The sequence below is a fragment of the Pyxicephalus adspersus genome, chromosome 3, assembly GCF_032062135.1.
Source record: "Pyxicephalus adspersus chromosome 3, UCB_Pads_2.0, whole genome shotgun sequence".
NCBI lineage: Eukaryota > Metazoa > Chordata > Amphibia > Anura > Pyxicephalidae > Pyxicephalus > Pyxicephalus adspersus.
This window is the reverse complement of record NC_092860.1, coordinates 68,748,344-68,767,287: the sequence shown is the minus strand read 5'-3', so window position 1 is coordinate 68,767,287 and position 18,944 is coordinate 68,748,344. Positions and strand designations below refer to the sequence as shown.

General features: G+C 39.6%; 1 protein-coding gene across 2 annotated transcripts in view; it reads left to right on the top strand.

Moving 5' to 3' along the window:
* The window catches only part of HDGFL2 (HDGF like 2), a 105,890-nt gene that overhangs the window by 35,564 nt on the left and 51,382 nt on the right, over window positions 1-18,944 (top strand). For both annotated transcript variants that reach the window (XM_072405064.1, XM_072405062.1), the window contains exons 6-11: window positions 1,816-1,939; window positions 2,034-2,100; window positions 5,174-5,525; window positions 5,642-5,721; window positions 7,017-7,084; window positions 7,187-7,257. In XM_072405064.1, the coding sequence (XP_072261165.1) occupies window positions 1,816-1,939; window positions 2,034-2,100; window positions 5,174-5,525; window positions 5,642-5,721; window positions 7,017-7,084; window positions 7,187-7,257 (762 nt within the window). The remainder of the gene's footprint in view (window positions 1-1,815; window positions 1,940-2,033; window positions 2,101-5,173; window positions 5,526-5,641; window positions 5,722-7,016; window positions 7,085-7,186; window positions 7,258-18,944) is intronic.

The following is an 18,944-nucleotide window of genomic DNA, read 5'->3' as shown; positions in this document are numbered from 1 at the left end:
TTTTCACACATATGCAACGTCACTTTACTGTTGAAAGTTCCATTTTGTCCAAGTAGGAATCAGTCTAGTTCTTCATTTGAAGAGGATGATCCTGAGTTACCTGAGTGCTTATGGCTTCATCAAAGTTCCCAAAGGGGGTGGGAGGCCCCCATCCCGGAGGCAGTAAAAGAGCCATCATGTAATGTAATGGATCCCCAGTTGTGAAGTTATGAGAGGAGCAGATCAGATAAGATTATAGTCACTGTCCACCTGGATCAAGCCCGCCAGGCTTAAGAAAAAGTAAAGCAGTGCTCCCTATAATGGGTACTGTACGATTTCCCGGAGCCAGGACCCTAAAAGTAAGCCAATGTGGCAGAGGTGACTCCAATTGCCAGACTTAGTGTCTATATGTGATCTGTAGACCAAGTCTTTTTAAGCCCTGGAGAGGATCTAGTCTGATTTAGGTGTGGTGGAATCTGTGCCCTTGGTGAGATGGCTGCTCTCTGAGGAGAATGTGAAGCAGGGAATGAATTGGCAAGAGCTAATGCAGCTGCCGATCTCTCTGCCCCATAGATAGCTGCAGATTAAGGCTATATCTGGTGTCAAGAATGAGCAGTACTGGTATGCTCCCAGCGCTGTTGAGGTGTCTCCATGCCTGGGCTCTACATGTTCAAGATGGCCGTCTGGTTGTTAACAGCTGGGCCGATGCTTTTCAGGTCCCTTGAGCGACGGAGCAACAGACCTTGTAAGACTCGGCGAGTCCCTCAGGTCCTCCGTTGGTGAACTTCAAGGGTACCATGGAATGGCAGCAGTATCGTGTTAGCAGCAGAGTCGAGGTGGATTGCAGGTGCTGCTTGAGACTTCACCCCTGGAAGTCCACATTAAAAAATTTTTATTTAAATTCTTATATATGTTTCAAAATCTAAACCTGTTAATTAAATTGAAATGTCATAGCACTGGGATCAATTAGGATCTTTCATAGGCAGGCTTACCCTGGGATACTGGCTGACTATGCAGCATAGTATCAATGCTTATCTGGCAGGTTTCACTCCAGTTATTGGGTGTATACGAATGGACCCTTGAATGATCTTCTATTTCTGTAATCACTGTCCCATCTTTTGTTGTATGGGTTACGCTACTCTGCCATATGGGGTGTAATCTAGTGCAGAGCTCATTTGCATTGCTTTAACACTCTTCCTAACTGGACAGCTACACACTCCTCCTATGAGGCTACATACCATTTATTGTGATGCACTGCTAAAAAATAAGCCGTGTGTTTTTTCTCATTTTTGGGACGGTTGTTTTTCCATTCATACCCACCCAACACAAAAGACAACATGACATTCGTACAATAGAGAGAAAAAAAAGTCTCAAACACCCCTGAAAGTGAAAACCTCAAACCGGAAGTTTAAAAAAGTGTGTCTGTTTACATGTGTGTGTATCCTATGTATATTGTGTGTTTGTATATAGCAGTGACCATTGATCTAGGGAACATCCGATTGCCTCATGGAATCGGGAAGGAATTTTTTTCCCTGTTGAAGCAAATCGTACCAGGGTTTTTTTTTTATTTGCCTTCCTCTGGACCAACTATGTCCATAGGGTTTTATATCTTGGTTATGTTTATTTTACTAGTGGTTGAACTTGATGGACTTATGTCTTGTTTTCGACCTGACCTACTATGTAACTTTATATGTGTGTGTATGGCAAGACTAAGCACAACAATCGCACACCAGGCAGACTGGTGATTCAAGATGTGCTATTCAAGCCCTTTTGAAAATGCACAGTGTAAAAATTACCAATTTTCACAGTTCCTCTTTTTTTAATTATGTGTGGCAGATTGTGAAGGAATCTGATTCAAAATCTGGCTCTGATGTAGAAACCGGACAAAAGCAACATTCTTCATCATCCTCATCTTCCTCAGAAGAGCCAGTGAAGAAATGGCCAAAAACCTCCAGGGCATGTAAGAGAACTCCTAATACCTCCCTCTGCTTCATTTGTCTTGGCTTTTTTTTTTGTAAATGAAACTTATATTTATGTCGTATCCATTCCTATAGTGCGAAAACCTGCTTCAAAACCACAAGGAAAATTATCCACAGCAAACGAGTCAACGAGTAGTGACAGGTAAGCTCCATTCCATTCCAAATTTTTTTTTTTAACTTTGTCTTCTCAAGGAGTCTTTGCTTGAGATAAATGTGAAATAATTTTTTTCCTGATTGTGTACACAAAATATGGTGCTGGAATATTGAAATACTATTTAGCATACTTATCTAATGCAGTAATTCACTGTTATGGGTAATTTGTGATTAACTTAATAATGCATAGCAAGGTTTTGGAGGTCCTCCATTTAAATAGGTTATTTGCAGGATCTGCAATATTTCATTGTAGATAGTTGCTTACATTTTGCAATATAACTATTTTTATATTTTTAATAGAAGTTACTATCCCCAGAGACACTAAATTTTATCAGGTGCTAAATTTTCTTATAAGAGTTCTTACTATTTCCATTGGTAAGTTCTATGGAATTATAACCTAGGTATACAGTAGCTTCAAAAACATTCAGCCCCCCTTCAAGTTTTGCTTTTATTATTAATTTACATTATAATGACAAAGTGAAAACAGAGTTTTAGACCATTTTCTAAATTTATTAGAAAGAAAAAAGGAAATATCACATTTTACATAAGGATTCAGACTCCTTAGGTAAAACTGTTGGCATGCCTTTGGCAGCAAGTACAACCTCAAGTCTTTTTGGGTATTATGTAACAAGCTTTGCGCACTTGTATTGGAGGATATTCTGCCATTGTTTTTTGCAAATCCTTTCAAATTTAGGTTGGATGGGGACTGTTAGTGGACAGCCATTTTCTGGTCTCACTAGACATGTTAGATATGGTTCAATTCAGGACTCTGGCTTGAGTCCCTTTAGAATGTTTACAGAGTTGTCCCTAAGCCATAAGTGTATTGTCTTTGCTGTGTGCTTTGGGTAATTGTCATGTTAGAAGGTGAACATTTGGCCCAGTCTGATGTCCTGAGGACTGTGGAACAGGTTTTCATTGAGGATATTTTTGTACTTTGCTTCATTCAGCTTTCTCATAACCCTTACCAGTCTCCCAGTCCCTGCTGCTGAAAACACCCACACAGCATGATGCTGCCCCCACCATACTTTGCTGTTGGGATGGTATTGGGCAGATGATTAACTGTGGCTGGTTTCCTTGTTTGGAACAAACAGTTCAATCTTAATTTCATTAGGCCAAGGAGTCTGTCAGGTGCTTTGGTTTGCAAACTACAAGCAGTGCATATGTTTTGCACTGAAAGGTTTCAGTCTAGCCACACCAGGGCTGCAGTTACAGTGTACCTTTTGGAACTCAGTCCCATCTCCACACAGGATCTCTATTGTTCAGTCAGAGTGATCATCAGGTTCTTGGTAACCCTCTCACTAAAGCTACGTACACACATCAAATTTTTCTCGCCTGATAATCAGCTCAGGGCCTGTATCGGGCGAGAATCTGGCGTGTGTACAGCCCGCGTCATTCATCGTCCGTGGATCCGTCCTGGTGGATCCACCGGCTATGAAAACAAGCGATCCTAGTGCAAGGGAAGGGGGAGAGCAAGCAGCAGGGTGCTGCTCCATCGCTCTCCCCCTCCCCTCTTCATAGAGCAGAACGGTGCTGTATGTACAGCACTCGTTCGTGCATCGTGCGGTTCTTATCGTTGGAAAGGATCGTGGAAGATCCTTTCCAACGACAAGAACTGCACACCTGTATGCGTCTTAAGGCCCTTTCCCCTCAATTGCTCTGTTTGGCCAGGCTCTTGAAAGAGTACTGGTTATGCCAAACTTTTTCTATTTGAGAATTATGGAAGCCACTGTGCTCCTGGGAACCTTCAGTGGTTTGTCAGTGGTTTGTCAGTGGTTTGTCAGTGGTTTGTCAGTGGTTTGTCAGTGGTTTGTCAGTGGTTTGTCAGTGGTTTGTCAGTGGTTGGTCAGTGGTTTGTCAGTGGTTGGTCAGTGGTTGGTCAGTGGTTGGTCAGTGGTTTGTCAGTGGTTGGTCAGTGGTTTTGTCTTTGAGCTATACAGACAGTTCCTTTGACACCATGGCTTGGTTTGTGCTCTGATATGCATTGTCAGCTATCAGGCTTTTCATAGAAAGAGGTATGTGGAAATCATGTCCAATCAATTTACCACAGGTGGAAATTTGAGTTAAATTTCAAGTGCTTTAAAAGACCTGAATACTTATTTAAATGTGATATAATTTTTTTTCATAATACATATACTAAACTGTTTTATTCTATTTTCACTTTGCCATTATGGGATACTGAGTATAGATTAACCTCCTGAGCGGTACCCCCAAGTAGGGCTTAAGCCGCGTACACACGTGCAATTCTTGTTATTGGAAAGGATCTTTCACGATCCTTTCCAACGATAAGAACCGCACGATGCATGAACGAGTGCTGTACATACAGCACCGTTCTGCTCTATGGAGAGAGGAGGGGGGGAGCGACGGAGCGGCACCCTGCTGCGTGCTGTCCCCCTTCCCTTGCATTTGGATCGTTCGTGGATCCGCCAGGACGCATCCACGGACAATGAACGACGCGAGCTGTACACATGCCAAATTCTCGCCCGATATTCGGCCCAAGCCGATTATCGGGCGAGAAAAATTTGACGTGTGTACGTAGCTTAAGGGTAAAAAACAACAGCTGATATCTGTAACCCCGAGCCACACTCGGGGTGACTAAAAAAAAAAAAAATAAAGGATAAAGACTTACCCGGTCCCACCTCATATACATACATATTATATATATATATATATATATATATATATATATATATATAATTACTATATGGTTATATTACAGGATTCAGTAATTTTGATGTATTTATGCACCCCTGTTTTAACAATTTTTTGTGTTTATTTAAAGTTTATTATTAAATTTTTAATATAAATAATATATAATAAAATTTATTAAATATTGGACATATTTTGGTGAGTCAAGCCTAAGAATTACAGGCCAACAATGTAAAATAAATTTTCATGAAAGACAATGTACTGCTTTTAGACATATAAATCCAGACAGAAATGAACCGCCCAGGAGCTTAATGAGAAAAAATTATATATATATATATATATATATATATATATATATATATATATATATATATATATATATATATATATATATATATATTTTTTTTTTTTTTTAGTGATAGTTCACCAGATCGTGTAAGTGAGTGGAAGAAGAAAGATGAAGAAAGGCGTCGGGAGCTTGAAGATAGACGACGAAAGGAGCAAGACGAGCAGTTGCGTAGGTTAAGGGAAGAGGAAAAGGAAGAGGAAGCGAGGAGGAAAAAGGAGAAAGCAGAAAAGGCAAATGCCGCAGATAGTGATAGCGACAGCGACAGCACCAGTAGTGAAAAAAAGCCATCTAAACCAGTAAAGCGGGCTTTATCGTCATCTGATTCTGAAAAAGAAATTAACAAAAAGGCAACAGTTTCTTCTGCAAGTACAAAGAAGGAAGGTGTAAAACCTGGATCATTTTCTGAAAGTAATAAAAAGGTTAGCATTTCTATATACATAATCACATTTTTCTTTATTTTTTTTAACTCATAGTTTTGTTGAAACTGAAACAGTTTTAACCCCAATCATCATAATTTGTAATATATTTCTTTTAGGTAACAAAAACCATCAAAAAAACACAGACTTCAGAAACCGGGAAAATGCCCAATCAGAAGAGAGAGCGACCAAAGGGAAGGTTAGATAAGCTTGTTTTCTTTGCAGGTCTATGAGTGCATATTTAGGTCTATTCTCATACTAAAACAGAACAGAAACTGCATAATGGCACAATAAGCCTTTAAAAGCCCAACTTTACTACACTAGGGTATATTGGGCTAAACCATTTTGACTGCCAAATATAAAACTTTGTTAAAGACTGGTGGATATTCTACCTCACAAAATTTTAGGATATCTAAGGTTACAAATATCTAAGGTGATTAGGACAATTTATTGAGGCAATGCGATTTAGTGTCTATTAAAGTTGGGTTACAAAAAATAGGTCTGAATTTGGCATCAAATTTGACTTCAGGAATTAAGGCCTGTGAGAATTTATGTGCAAGTAACCATAGCTGTAGAACTGGCTTTTTTAACAAACTTTATTTCTAGGTTTTTAAATAGACAAAAATTTAGCAAACAGTAGTGGAGTGGTGTGCGTAAATGGCTTAATGTTTCCCTTGAATGGGATGTTTGCCATCCCTGATAATTTAAACAAGATAAAGAACAAATGAACAGAATGAGTTTTTAGGGCAAAATTCCGTAATGTATTTTGTATGATTTCCAAAAATACAGTAGTACAATCAATGTACACAGCGCTTATACCAGGACCTACATCTCCATGGTCCAATTGTCAACCTGTATAAATATTTCTCGACATGGGTCACCTACCTAATATGGTATTGTCATTATAGATGGCAGGATTGTAAAGAACCAACGCAAAAAAAGGGGGGGGTTTGTTGCATGCAGCCAGAATACCCGAGGGGTTTCGCCTGTCGTGGGTTTCCTCAGGGGTAGCTGTGCACTTGAAATACGAAGTATTACATGCGGTCTAGTTGTGTTGTAGAACATAGAGAAATATTAGTCTTCATTAGAATACAATATACAGTAAAAGGAATATTAGGAAACCGAGAAATTTTGTGATTGTTCATAAAAAACTGACATTAATAATAAGTAATAGGTGATTTCAATAATAATCTATATATTTTCAACTTTTTACAACTTTTTGTGAGCGTGTCAATAGCTTTTGCAAAATATATCCACGGCAAGACTTTTGTCTGTTTTTGCTTACCTAATATTAGTAAATTTGTGACTCTTCAAAAACTATACATTACCAATTGTAATTCTATTTCTTGGGGAAATACTAAATATGTTGGTGGATCATGGTTCTTGAGGGCTTAAGGTACAGAACCCTGTTTTTAGAGTTATCTGGAAACTAATCTTCCAGGCAACTTATCGCTTTTATGTTATTATTGAATCAAACTTTTTTGTTGCACCTAGGCCACCCAGGACAGAGAAAGTTAAGAAAAGGCTTGATGTGACACGTAACCCAAAAACAGTGATAAAGGGTATGTTACAGTATATTGAAATGTTAAAAATGTAGGAGGGTTAAAAGATAAGCGAATGGTTTGTGTGTGATTTGTTATTTATGGGTCTTGTACATTCTACAGAGCCCACTGTGGAGGAACAACTCCAGAAACTTCACAGCGAAATAAAGTATGCATTGAAAGTAGACAATCCTGTAAGTTCTATTTACATTTTTCTACACATTATTATTAATATTATTATTATGCAGAATTTATATAGCACCAACATATTACATAGCACTGTTCATTAAATAGGGGTGGCAAATGACAGACAGATACAAACAGTGACGCAGGAGGAGGAGCGGACTCGGCCCAGAAGAGCTTACATTCTATATTAAATGTGTTTTGAGTTGAATTTTTAGAAGGAATATTGGTTTTGTGCACACCTAATTTTATTAGAAGCCAAGGTATCACAATTTCAAATGAATAAAATGGCTTAACTGTCATGTGATAAGGTCACCTTAGGGGGGATACTAGTACATTGCTGAAATATTTTGGTAGGAGATAACAAATAAGAACCCCAAGTTGCCCAAATTGTCGTGAACTTTTCAACACAATCATGTAGCTGGGCTGTGAGGTGTTGCATGAGCTGGACATCTTGAATTTGAGATTAAAGTACAGAAAGAACCCAGGGGAGGTCAATTTCCAGTGTCTTGAAATGAGACATTTGTCTGCAGCCAGAATGTGGGAAAGGAATTTTTATTAAGTATAGAAAGATTACCTATGGGCAAACCTACTAGGTGAGTGATCACATTCACAGTGAATGGAATCTCCACTAAGCCAACAAGGAGGCCATTTACCAGTTCCCAATAGAGGGTTATGATTCGGTATGTCCAAAATATGATATAACATATCCACTTCTGCCTGACATCTCCAACACCTATCACTAGTGGCAGGAAAAATAGCATGCAGTCTATCAAGCATGAGGTACCAATCTATATAATGTGCCATAGTGGAGGTTATGTGAACCCCTAGGTACTTAAGAGTCTTTCCTTCAATGATAAGGGTACTGAGATTATAACTGAAGTAACAATGGATGCAGCAGATTAATCGGGAGCACTTCAGTTTTGGATGCGTTCATCTTGTAGTCAAAGAGGGTTCTATACTCGCCAGATGCTTTGTGAAGGTTGGGAAGGTTTATTAGGAGGTTTGTAAATATCAGTAAGATATCATCAGGATAAAAGGCAATAGTAAATGTTTTAGTCCAAATGATATCTGGATGTTGCCGGATTGTCATGCCCAGTGGCTCTTTGCATAGTGTGAATAGAAGCGGTGACAGCGGGCAACCCTGTCTGGTGCCATTCTGAATGCCAATAGGGAACAATTTTGGAGTCAGCCCAACCTCTGTTGGTGGCAAATAGCCTTTTTAGAGGAAAGGACTCTGGATCCCAGTCCAATGTAGGGTTTGCATAAGAAATGGCCAACTGAGATGGTCAAAAGCTTTTTCAGCATCATTGCTTAGAAGCAGCGCTCCCTGCTCGTTTTCTTGCAAAGCATCTGTAATGTCAATTGTTGTCTCCAGCCTGGTGATAGACCAACCTGATCCTTACCAAATATATCAGGTAAGTAGGTTCCAAATTGGGTGGGCAGGATTCTTGTAAATATATTTAAGTCCAAGTTGAGAAGTGCCATGGGGCGGTAACTAGAGGGGCTTTGCGGGTCCTTGCCTGGTTTAGGAAATACAGATATGTGGGAATGCAGCATGGAGTGAGGAATCGGGGCCCCTTCCAAGAAGCCATTAAAAAGAGAGTATATGAAATGTGAAATGAAAAGAAAGGGTCTTCAAGGCTATTTTTTGATTTGTTGTATTTCAAAAGAGAAATATTACACATCTTAATACATCAATACAATAGTGTGTGTGTGTGTGTGTACACACACATATATATATATATTTATGTCCATCTGTATAATATATACAGTTAGGTCCATAAATATTTGGTCAGAGACAACTTTTTTCTAATTTTGGTTCTGTACATTACCACAAATAATTTTAAATGAAACAACTCGGATGCAGTTGAATTGCACACTTTCAGTGACACTGGGACTCTAGTGTTTATCAATGATGTGCCAAATGAATTCTGAGGTGTTCAGAGGCATACTGTCTGCTCAAATTCAGCTAAATGCAGTCAAATTGATTGGGAGACGTTTCATAATACAGATGGACAATGACCCAAAACATACAGCCAAAGCAGCCCAGGATATTATTAAGGCAAAGAAGTGGAATATTCTTGAATGACCAAGTCAGTCACCTGATCTGAACCCAATTGAGCATTCATTTCACTTGTTGAGGACTAAACTTCGGACAGAAAGGCCCATAAACTAACAGCAACTGAAAGCCGCTGCAGTAAGGCCTGGCAGAGCATTAAAAGGGAGGAAACCCAGCATCTGGTGATGTCCATAAGTTCAAGACTACAGGCTGTCATTGTCAGCAAAGGGTTTTCAACAAAATATTGGAAATTAACATTTTTTTTCAGCTTTTTAATTTCTCCAATTACTTTTGAGGCCCTGAAATGAAATGATTGTGTAAAAAAAAAAAAAAAAAAAAGGCTTTAGTTTCTCACATCCTTATGCAATCTTTTTGTTCAACCCACTGAATTAAAGCTGAAAGTGTGCAGTTCAACTGCATCTGAGTTGTTTCATTTAAAAATTTATTGTGGTAATGTACAGAGCCAAAATTTGAAAAGTTGTATGTCCAAATATTTATGGAAATAACTGTATGTGTACAGATAGTCCCCGAGTTAAAGACATTAAACGTACGGATAACTCTTAGATATGAACAGCGCTTCCCTGCTAGTTTATGTGCAGGACAGAGGCTTAATAAGGGGTGGGGTCCGTTCGCATGACTTGCAAAAGAAGTCTTTTGCTAAACACATCTGAGACTGAGTTCTTCTGCAACATAACTTTTTAATGACCAAGACAAACTCACCAGTTGTTTTTTTTGCATGTGAAACTAGAGCTTGCTCCAGAAGTTAATAAATGTCTAGGCTCCTTAAAGATTTATTTTTTTGCTTTGTTTGATTAACTCACAGCGAGGATTTTATACAGTAACTGATACCATTCTGCCTAATAATATGTTGAGACAAACATCTGTCCTAATTGCATTTATTAAAATAATGTACCTGTTCGGACTTACATACAAATTCAACTTAAGAACAAACCTACAGTCCCCTATCTCGTATGTAACCCAGGAACTACCTGTATATAGTTTCATAGGGTAGGAGTTTTTACATATCCTATACATATATATTTAAAAAAGTAAAGATACAGAAACCTTATCAGTATACAAGGTAACTAACTTCTCGAAATGTTGTTGGCCAAGACTGCAGCAGTCTATTGAATCTCTGGTACATAGTGTAGAATGGTGTCTCTGATATATAGTGCAGTCTGTGTAATATATAAATATGTTGTTTAGAGATTTAAAATGTATTTATCTAAATTTTTATTACTGTTGTACTGCTGCACTTCGATGCATATATCTTACTAGAGAGCGGGAATTCCCCATGACTTTTTGGGGAATCCCAATCAGCATATCCCGGACGCTGGCAAGGGAGCCGGCGTCTTTGACTGCTGAAGGTGATCCGCTTCGTAAGCGACAAGTAAGTGAGCCTGTATACTGATTAGGTGTCTGTATCTTCATTTTTTTATATATATTTATGTATATGATATCTAAAGACTCCTACCCTATGAAACTATCTATACATAATAAATAACACATCATTACCAACTTACCAACCTAATTTATCTTTGTTAATTATCAACTGGACACAATATCAAACAACAATCCATCTATTACCATATAATGACACAAAACATAACAAAATTTTACACACATCATTTTTTATCATATATATTTCATACACACCCATTTATAAGACTTATATACAACCATTTTCATATATCCAATTTCTACTTAACACAAGACTTCATATTTTGTTTATACAACTGCCTTTATATAACAATTATGTGCAATGAGGGAAAGAAGTAATTTAACCCCTGCTGAATTTGTACATTTGCCCTCTGACAAAGAAATGACCAGTCTATAATTGTAGGTAGGTTTATTGTAGGTGTGAAAGACAGAATAACAACGAAAGGTCTTCTGGTTCCGGCACCCAATGCGTTAAGCGGTGTTGAGCATAAATCGCTGAATTATGCTTTCCCAACTTCACCACCCACCTCCACAGCTCGCTCACCGGTTGGAGGAGACTGCGGAGCGCGAATGGATAAATATATTTCAGTTCCCCCGCAGTCTAAACGGATGCAGCAGAGACAGTCCACAAAGATGACTGCTCTATCCAAGATGGCCGACGGCTCTGCTGACCGCGTGGAAGCCTGTACAAACCCAGGTAGGGCAGGTGACTCTGCACACCACTGTACAGGCATTGACTAAAAAACTTGCTATGGAGGTCTCCCACCATCTTCAGCCTTGTCTGCTAGAAAACATAAAAGATGCCCTAGCCCTCCACTTGCAACCCATTACTGATACGGTTAATAAACATGGAGAGGATTTACATGATCTCCACCGACGTGTCAGTGACTTGGAGGACGAGTTGTTAACAACCCGTACGCAGCAACAGCAGTGTTTGTGCTTGTGGGAGCAATATCACCAACTCAATGAAAAAATGATTGATATGGAGAATAGATCCCGTTGCAACAATCTCAGGGTAATTGGTGTTCCTGAAACATATAAGGCGCTGGATCTTCATAAGTTATGCTCTTCTACACTTCCAAAAGTGCCAGAGCCCCCTAAAGGTGGAAAGAGCTCATAGATTGGAGCCATTACAACGCAAGTCCTCTCTTCATCCGAATTTTGCGCAATACCTCAACTTCAACGATAAAATGCAAGTTTTAAAGGCATTTAGGGTGCAGGATCACTTCACTATAGATGACAGCAGAGTTTTGCTTTTCTCTGACTACTCGGTGGAGACCTCAAAGCAGCTCAGGGCCTTTACGCCTATATGTAAACATCTGATTGCACAAGATGTCAGATTTGCCCCTAATGTACCCAGCGGTTCTAAAACATCTTCACCATTGATCATGGAATCCAAACATTCAAAGATCCCCAGGAGGCGGCAACATTTGCTAATTTACTTCTGGCTAGTTCTTCTAATGCTGCAGAGACTTCTGGGTCGCCAAGGCGTGAACCGGGGTCGATCATCACCAGCGTCCTCTTCAAGCTCCTAATGGGCCGCTCTCTTACATAAACTCAATCTGCTCCAACATACCCCTAGATGGGAATCTATCCTGGGAACCCACACAATTGGCACAACTGTGATAGTTTGAATTATTTTCTTTACTCAAAATGTCCACAGGATGGAGCCGTATTCCGCTTTTGGTCACACCGTATTGATTAAAACTATCCTGTTATACCTTGTTCATACAAAGAATGGAAGAAAAGATGGTGATATTGAAGGTACTACAACATGAGGCTTTTTTCTTTTTTTTAACTTTATTTGGTTGGTGGTTTTGTTAGGGGATTTAGGTGCTTTGCTGAAATACTGTGCCTACTACTTACCTCAGACGCTACTGTCTTTTGCTGACCGATATCCTCCCTCTGCATGGCTGGTCGGCTGGGACCGCTGTGCAGAATACTTTTTACGCCTTCTACATGCTGAAATAATTCTTTTTGCGTATCTGCCTCCGTGAATGCGGATAGCAACATGGAATATTAAGGGTATTCGTTCACCTGCCAAGCAAGCGAAAGTTCTCCGCCATTTAAAAAAACTACAAACGGATTTTGCCATCCTGCAAGAAACTCACCTCTCCTCTTCATTCTTTCATCTTCACCGTAAAAGCTGGGTGGGTGAAGTCTGGGGGGCCTCAGCACAAGGTTGCTCATCAGGAAATTACAATACACAACAGCCTCCAAATCCTGTGATGTTGCTGATGGTAGATGGGTCTCCATCACCCTACAATTTACAGCAGGTTCTTTTACATTGATGGCTGGCTGTCTGTCCCTAACCAGGACAATAACACTTTTTACAACTCGGTGCTCACCAATCTCCAAGGTTTACCAAACGCTTCGCTTGTGGTCGCTGGGGACTTTAACGCAGTAATAAACACCAAAGAGGACAAACTCACTCCCCCTCAGAAACCGGGTGCAACTCTGTCCAATGACCGCTCTTTTCAGTCCTTTGTCTCTGCCGCTGGCTTAGTGGACTCCTGGAGACACCTCCATCCATTAGAGCGCGAGTACATGCATGTGTCAGCAGTGCACTCCACAATGTCCAGGATCGACACTATACTGGGACACGGCAAAAGCTGTTTTGCAAAATTATTGCCTATGTGGCTTCCACCAAGAAGAAAACTTTACGCAATTACATGGATGCTTTTACACAGGCCAGACAGGCATATGAGACTTACAAAAACTCTTCTAGACCTGCAGATAAGGAATCTTGGTTACATGCTAAGCGTACTTGTGATTTCTGAATTAGCCAGTACACTTCCACAATAAGGTCTTACCATTCAGTGGAATTTTTCTGCTACGGTATTAAGGCCTTCAGAGTGCCCCCATGTATAGCAGCTATCAGGGATTCACAGAATATTGTACACAACTCCCCAAGGAACATTGCCTCTACCTTTGCTTTTTTTTTATAGGTCATTGTATACCACGCAGGGTAGCGATGTGTCACTGGGCCAATGTTTCCTGGATAAGCTTACCCTTCCTCATCTTACTGAGGAGGAATTGAGTTATTTGAACTAGGCTATACCCGAGGAAGAGGATATTTCCACAATTAAACGATCTGCCAATTTTAAAGCATCGGGACCTGATGGTTTACCATCTCAGTTCTTTAAAATTTTAGTGGATAAGGTAGCGCCCCTTCTCACGACACTCTAAAACAATATGTTCTCATCTTCTACTTACCTAGAATCTGGTAACTTGACCTTTATTAAGGTATTACTCAAAGCACAAAAGGACCCACTTGATCGGGGCTCATTCCGCCAGATCTCACTCCTTAATAAGGATGTGAAACTACTCTCCAAAATTCTGGCAGTTCGTTTAGCACGGCTTTTGCCACAATAAGTAAGCCTTGCAAAGGCGGGCTGTGTCCTGGGGAAATCCACAGCATACAATATCAGAAGACTTTTGCAAGTGCCTGAACAAGCTAGATTGGCTGGACCCTTTTCCGTGTCGTCGACCTTATTGTCACTCGACACAGAGAAGGTCTTTGATAGTATAGAGTGGAATTGATTGCAATTAGTGCTCCAGAAATTTGGTTTCCATGGCAACATAGCTATTTTCCTGAGGTCCATGTACTCTAACCAAGTGGCACAAGTTCAGATTGGGGGGGGTGTTGTCGCAAACCTTCCCCTTGGGTAGAGGAACCCGCCAAGGGTGACCACTTTCCCCGCTCCTGTTCAATCTTGTTATAGAACCACTGGCGAGATCTTTTCATTACTGCCAGGTATTTGAGCGCATTGGTATTCATGGCAAACAAATAAGATTAGCAATGTTTGCAGATGATGTCATGTTATTTCTTCAAAATCCAACCAGAGACCTGCCTATCATTAAAAAACATGAAAAGTTTTGGTGTTTTCTGCGGCTTTTGCTTTAACTACAACAAAAGCGAACTATTGTTTCTCCAGTCTACTCTGTCTTTAGAGGGTGTAGCAAGAATTGCTGACTTGGGTATCAAAATAGCTAAAAAATCTTTTGACCTATCTAGGGAAAAAAAATCTCCCGAAACGTCCCTGACATGTATGCTCTAATTATACCCCATTGATGGCTAAGACAATGTCAGAGCTCATCAACTGGAAACATTTGCCACTGTCACTGATGGGCCGCTGTCATCTTTTAAAGATGATTAGTTTCACAAGGCTGCTCTACCCAATGCAGACTCTGCCCTTCCTATTTGACACGCGAATGTGCACAGGCTTCACTGAGCTTTCACTGCCTTTTTATGGCAGGTAAAAACCTGTAGAGCCAGAGCGAATTTATCGTATTTACCCCAAGGAGAATCTAGGCCTTAATCTTCCAGACTTATGCAAATAAACCCTCTCCTGTTTACTGCGCCATGTCTAGGACTGGTGGCATGGCACTAAACACTATACAGTAGTTAAACTTGAATCGTTATTAGTTCGCCCATGGTCTCTTCTGGGATTGCTAAATACCCCCTATGTAGCTGTGCCCCGCAATATACGTGACAATTTACTTTTCAAGGACACTCTTCTGGCCTGAAGGGAGACAAAAAATTGTACCGCTGTGGCATTGCTGCCACTATGGCTGCTTCCATCTGTTCTACCCCAGGTTTTCCCAGGGGCATGATGTACCAAGCTTATAACTTTTGGAAAAGTAGAGGTTTGGCAAATCTGGGTCATTTGGTGGATTGGGATGGTACCCTTATGTCCTTTGATACTTTTCAAGCTAAGTATGCTATCCCTTCTCACCACTTCTTGTACTGTTTACAAATAAAGTCTACATTTTTTGGAGGACTTGGAAGATAGTTAAATTTAGTACTGCCCCCCCGGTTATCAGATTGCTGGGTGAGGCCTCTTCAAAGCACTCGATATCACATGTATACCCATTACTCATGGCTAGTGTGGGAGACAGGGAGTCATCCCAGTTATTTGTCAAACGATGGGCTTCCAACTTACAATGCACTTATGCAGATATGCTGTGTTTTCTTGGGTCTAGTTAGTCTTGTGTACTTAAATGTATAATAAGTTAACAATGGAGGGAAATGCAATTCAATATTGTGCAGAGGATACTATGCCTTTAATTTAAAACCTAAACTACAGGTATTTTCCAACCCCCTGCTTGCATTCCATAATGAATGTTGCTCATGGCTTCCCTAGAACATGCACTATGGGGCTGTCCTCGAATTATGACTTTTTGGGGCTCAGTATTTGGATTCATGGCTAGGATTACAGGACGTGCTAGGCAACTGTCGGCTCCTTTAGCACTATTTCACATGGATGTGACCGATAGTTTACAAGCCGGCCCCATCCGGAAGATGGGGGTCTTAAAATTTGAACACCTATGTCTTCTGGCGACAAAGAAAAGCATACTTAAAAAGTGTTTGGAGCCTACTACATCCTCACTTCCACAACCTATTTAATATTTACAGTCACTTATGGTTATAGATGGAACAGAGGCTACCCAGCAAAATGGATACTCATCCGCAGAGGTTTTTTAATACCTGGATGTCATACTTAAAACATACTTTATCCCCCACTCAACTCCAAGTTGTCATTGATCTTTTTCGACACTCGATTTGGTACGATCAAAAAATGCTAACCTCACACTGAGTGTGCACACGTGACAAAAAGCACCTGGCTTAACACTCTACCTTGGCAGGAGTTGGCAAATTTTGTCCATTCCCACCTTTATTCTTTATATTCGACACTACCATCCGTTCAAACATCTATTCTCTGATGCTGGGCTGGCAGTAAGATTACCAATTCCTTTGGGCTGTTTCAAGGTAGTTTGTTGTTTCCCTTGTTTTGTTATGTTGGTTTCGGTTTTAAGAAATTTGCTTTACTCCAGACACTAATGAACCTGATAAATAAACAATAAAAAGGTAAAAAAAAAAATGACAGGAAATGATTTGTTTTTACAAATATATTTACTGTACTGTTTTTTCTTTCTCACATGCTGGTCATCTTTACAAGATTCCGCTGTTGTATTGAAAAATTGATGTATAATGCTTACGAACATTCTATACTATGACTATATTTTGTATTGCTCTACCTTTCTGTCAATAAAAATGTATTAAAAAAAAAAACAACAAAAGAACCCTCAAAAACCCAGTGCTCAAAAGTCAGAGCTTGTGCATTGTAATGTGTGAAATAAGTATTTGATCCCTTCGCAAAAGATGATTTAGTACTTGGTGGCAAACCCCTTGTTGGCAATCACAGAGGTCAGACATTTCTTGTAGTTGGCCACCAGGTTTGCACACATCTCAGGAGGGATTTTGTCCCATCCCTCTTTGCAGATCCTCTCCAAGTCAGTAAGGTCATGAACGCATGATTAAAACATTCATCTTTCTGGAGACGTGCAACAGATAACTTTAAAACAAAACATTAGAGTACAACTTGGGGGATAATAGTTCTCTAATTTTCTCTAAAAATAAACTACTCAAAATCAGAGAAGGTAGGTTACCAATAGAGCCTTCTGGCAAGATAAAATTGCCATCCGATTTCTGTAATCTGGTGTCGTCCATTGCAGAGCTAATAGATGCAGTCTATCCAGCAGTTTTACCAAACTTTCACAATTTTAACTGGTTGCGAGAGAGGGCCATTCTTGCTGCTAAAAATGAATGTCCAGGAAATAAACAATCAAATACTTGCCATGTTACCAGGCGTAGTCCCTGAATACAAATCTGTCTAGATGAGGTCATCAATTTCCCAACATATTTCCTAAACTCACCTGATCCGGCTGGATTACCACCAAATCTTTTACTTAGTCGGCTGTCCAATTATTTTTCTACGCCACCTCAACCCACCAAAACGTTTCAACGGCACAAGGCTTTGTGTTAGGAAGCTGCTGGCCAATGTAATTGAAGCCACTATCTTAACAGGAAAGGGAGAGGGTGAAAGTTTGTATCCCACGGATCTCCCTTTTCAATTTAAGAAATTAAATTAAATTTCAGTCAGGCTTGCATTCTCTATCACAATCAATAAGTCACAGGGGCAGACTATTACGCACTGCAGAGTGGATTTGAGATCGCCCTGTTTCTCCCACAGCCAACTTTGTCGCTTGCTCAATGGTGGGTTTGCCCAAGAATTTATTTATTCTTGCTCCTGGAGGTGAAACTAAAAATGTTGTTCATAATCAAGTTTTGTGTTAAAGTAATATTATAGTCAATTTGTCAAAGATTTTACATTATAATTTGTATATTAAACTTATACTTTTAAAACCTGTAAAAAAAAAAAATTGATTTAACACTATAGCTTTATTTGATTCCCTTTCTTGTATATTATAAGATTGCAATAAATAAATACCCGGGGAATGCCGGGTAATCCGCTAGTATTTATTATAAGACTATGAATAGTAATTTACAATAAATGTATGCTAATACTAAAGACCATATTACTGACTGTACTCTCTTCAATCAGTATAGCATATACACTTGTTACATGCCCCTTAGGAAGGCTTTTTGGTGAAATGCATTAGCTTAAAGGATGATTTATCTTCCTATTTACATTACAGGATAAGCAATGTTCAGCTCAGCAGTCTCCACCCCATGATTACACAATAGGAGATGGATGAGGATATATAGATATATATATATATATATACACTATTGTATTATTAAGATTTGTAATGTCTTTTGAAATACAACAAATCAAAAAATAGCCTTGAAGCCCCTTTCTTTTCCTTTCACATTTCATATATGTTATACATATAGGGGTGGCATATGTAGGGGTTATACATATGAATGTATATATGAATGGGAAGGAAAACTCCTCTATACTCATATCTTGCACAATAAAAAGAGAGGTCAAATGCAGCATTAAGGTGTATGAGAAAGTCTTGAAATAGCTATATGAAAGCCCATCTGGTCCCGGCTCCTTCTGCAGGGGTACTTTTTTAATTTGGAGAGCAGTGATAGTCTCATTGAGTTTGTCAACTGCCAAGGTCACAAAGATGGGTAGCGAGCAGCTTCCCAGTTATTCATCAATATGTGAGGCAAGGGTGGATTAATCCCTTTGTTGCGAAATCTACACCAATAAATATAAGGGTTTGTAGTAGTCACCAAAGATCTTAGCAGTGTTCTCAGGATTATAGTGTAGGGACCCTGACTGTCTCGCACGGTCATGGGTGTAGTTTTTACTGCTTGTTCTCATATTTGGCAGGCCAGAAGAATATGCCTTATTCCCCTTATAATAATGCTGACACAAA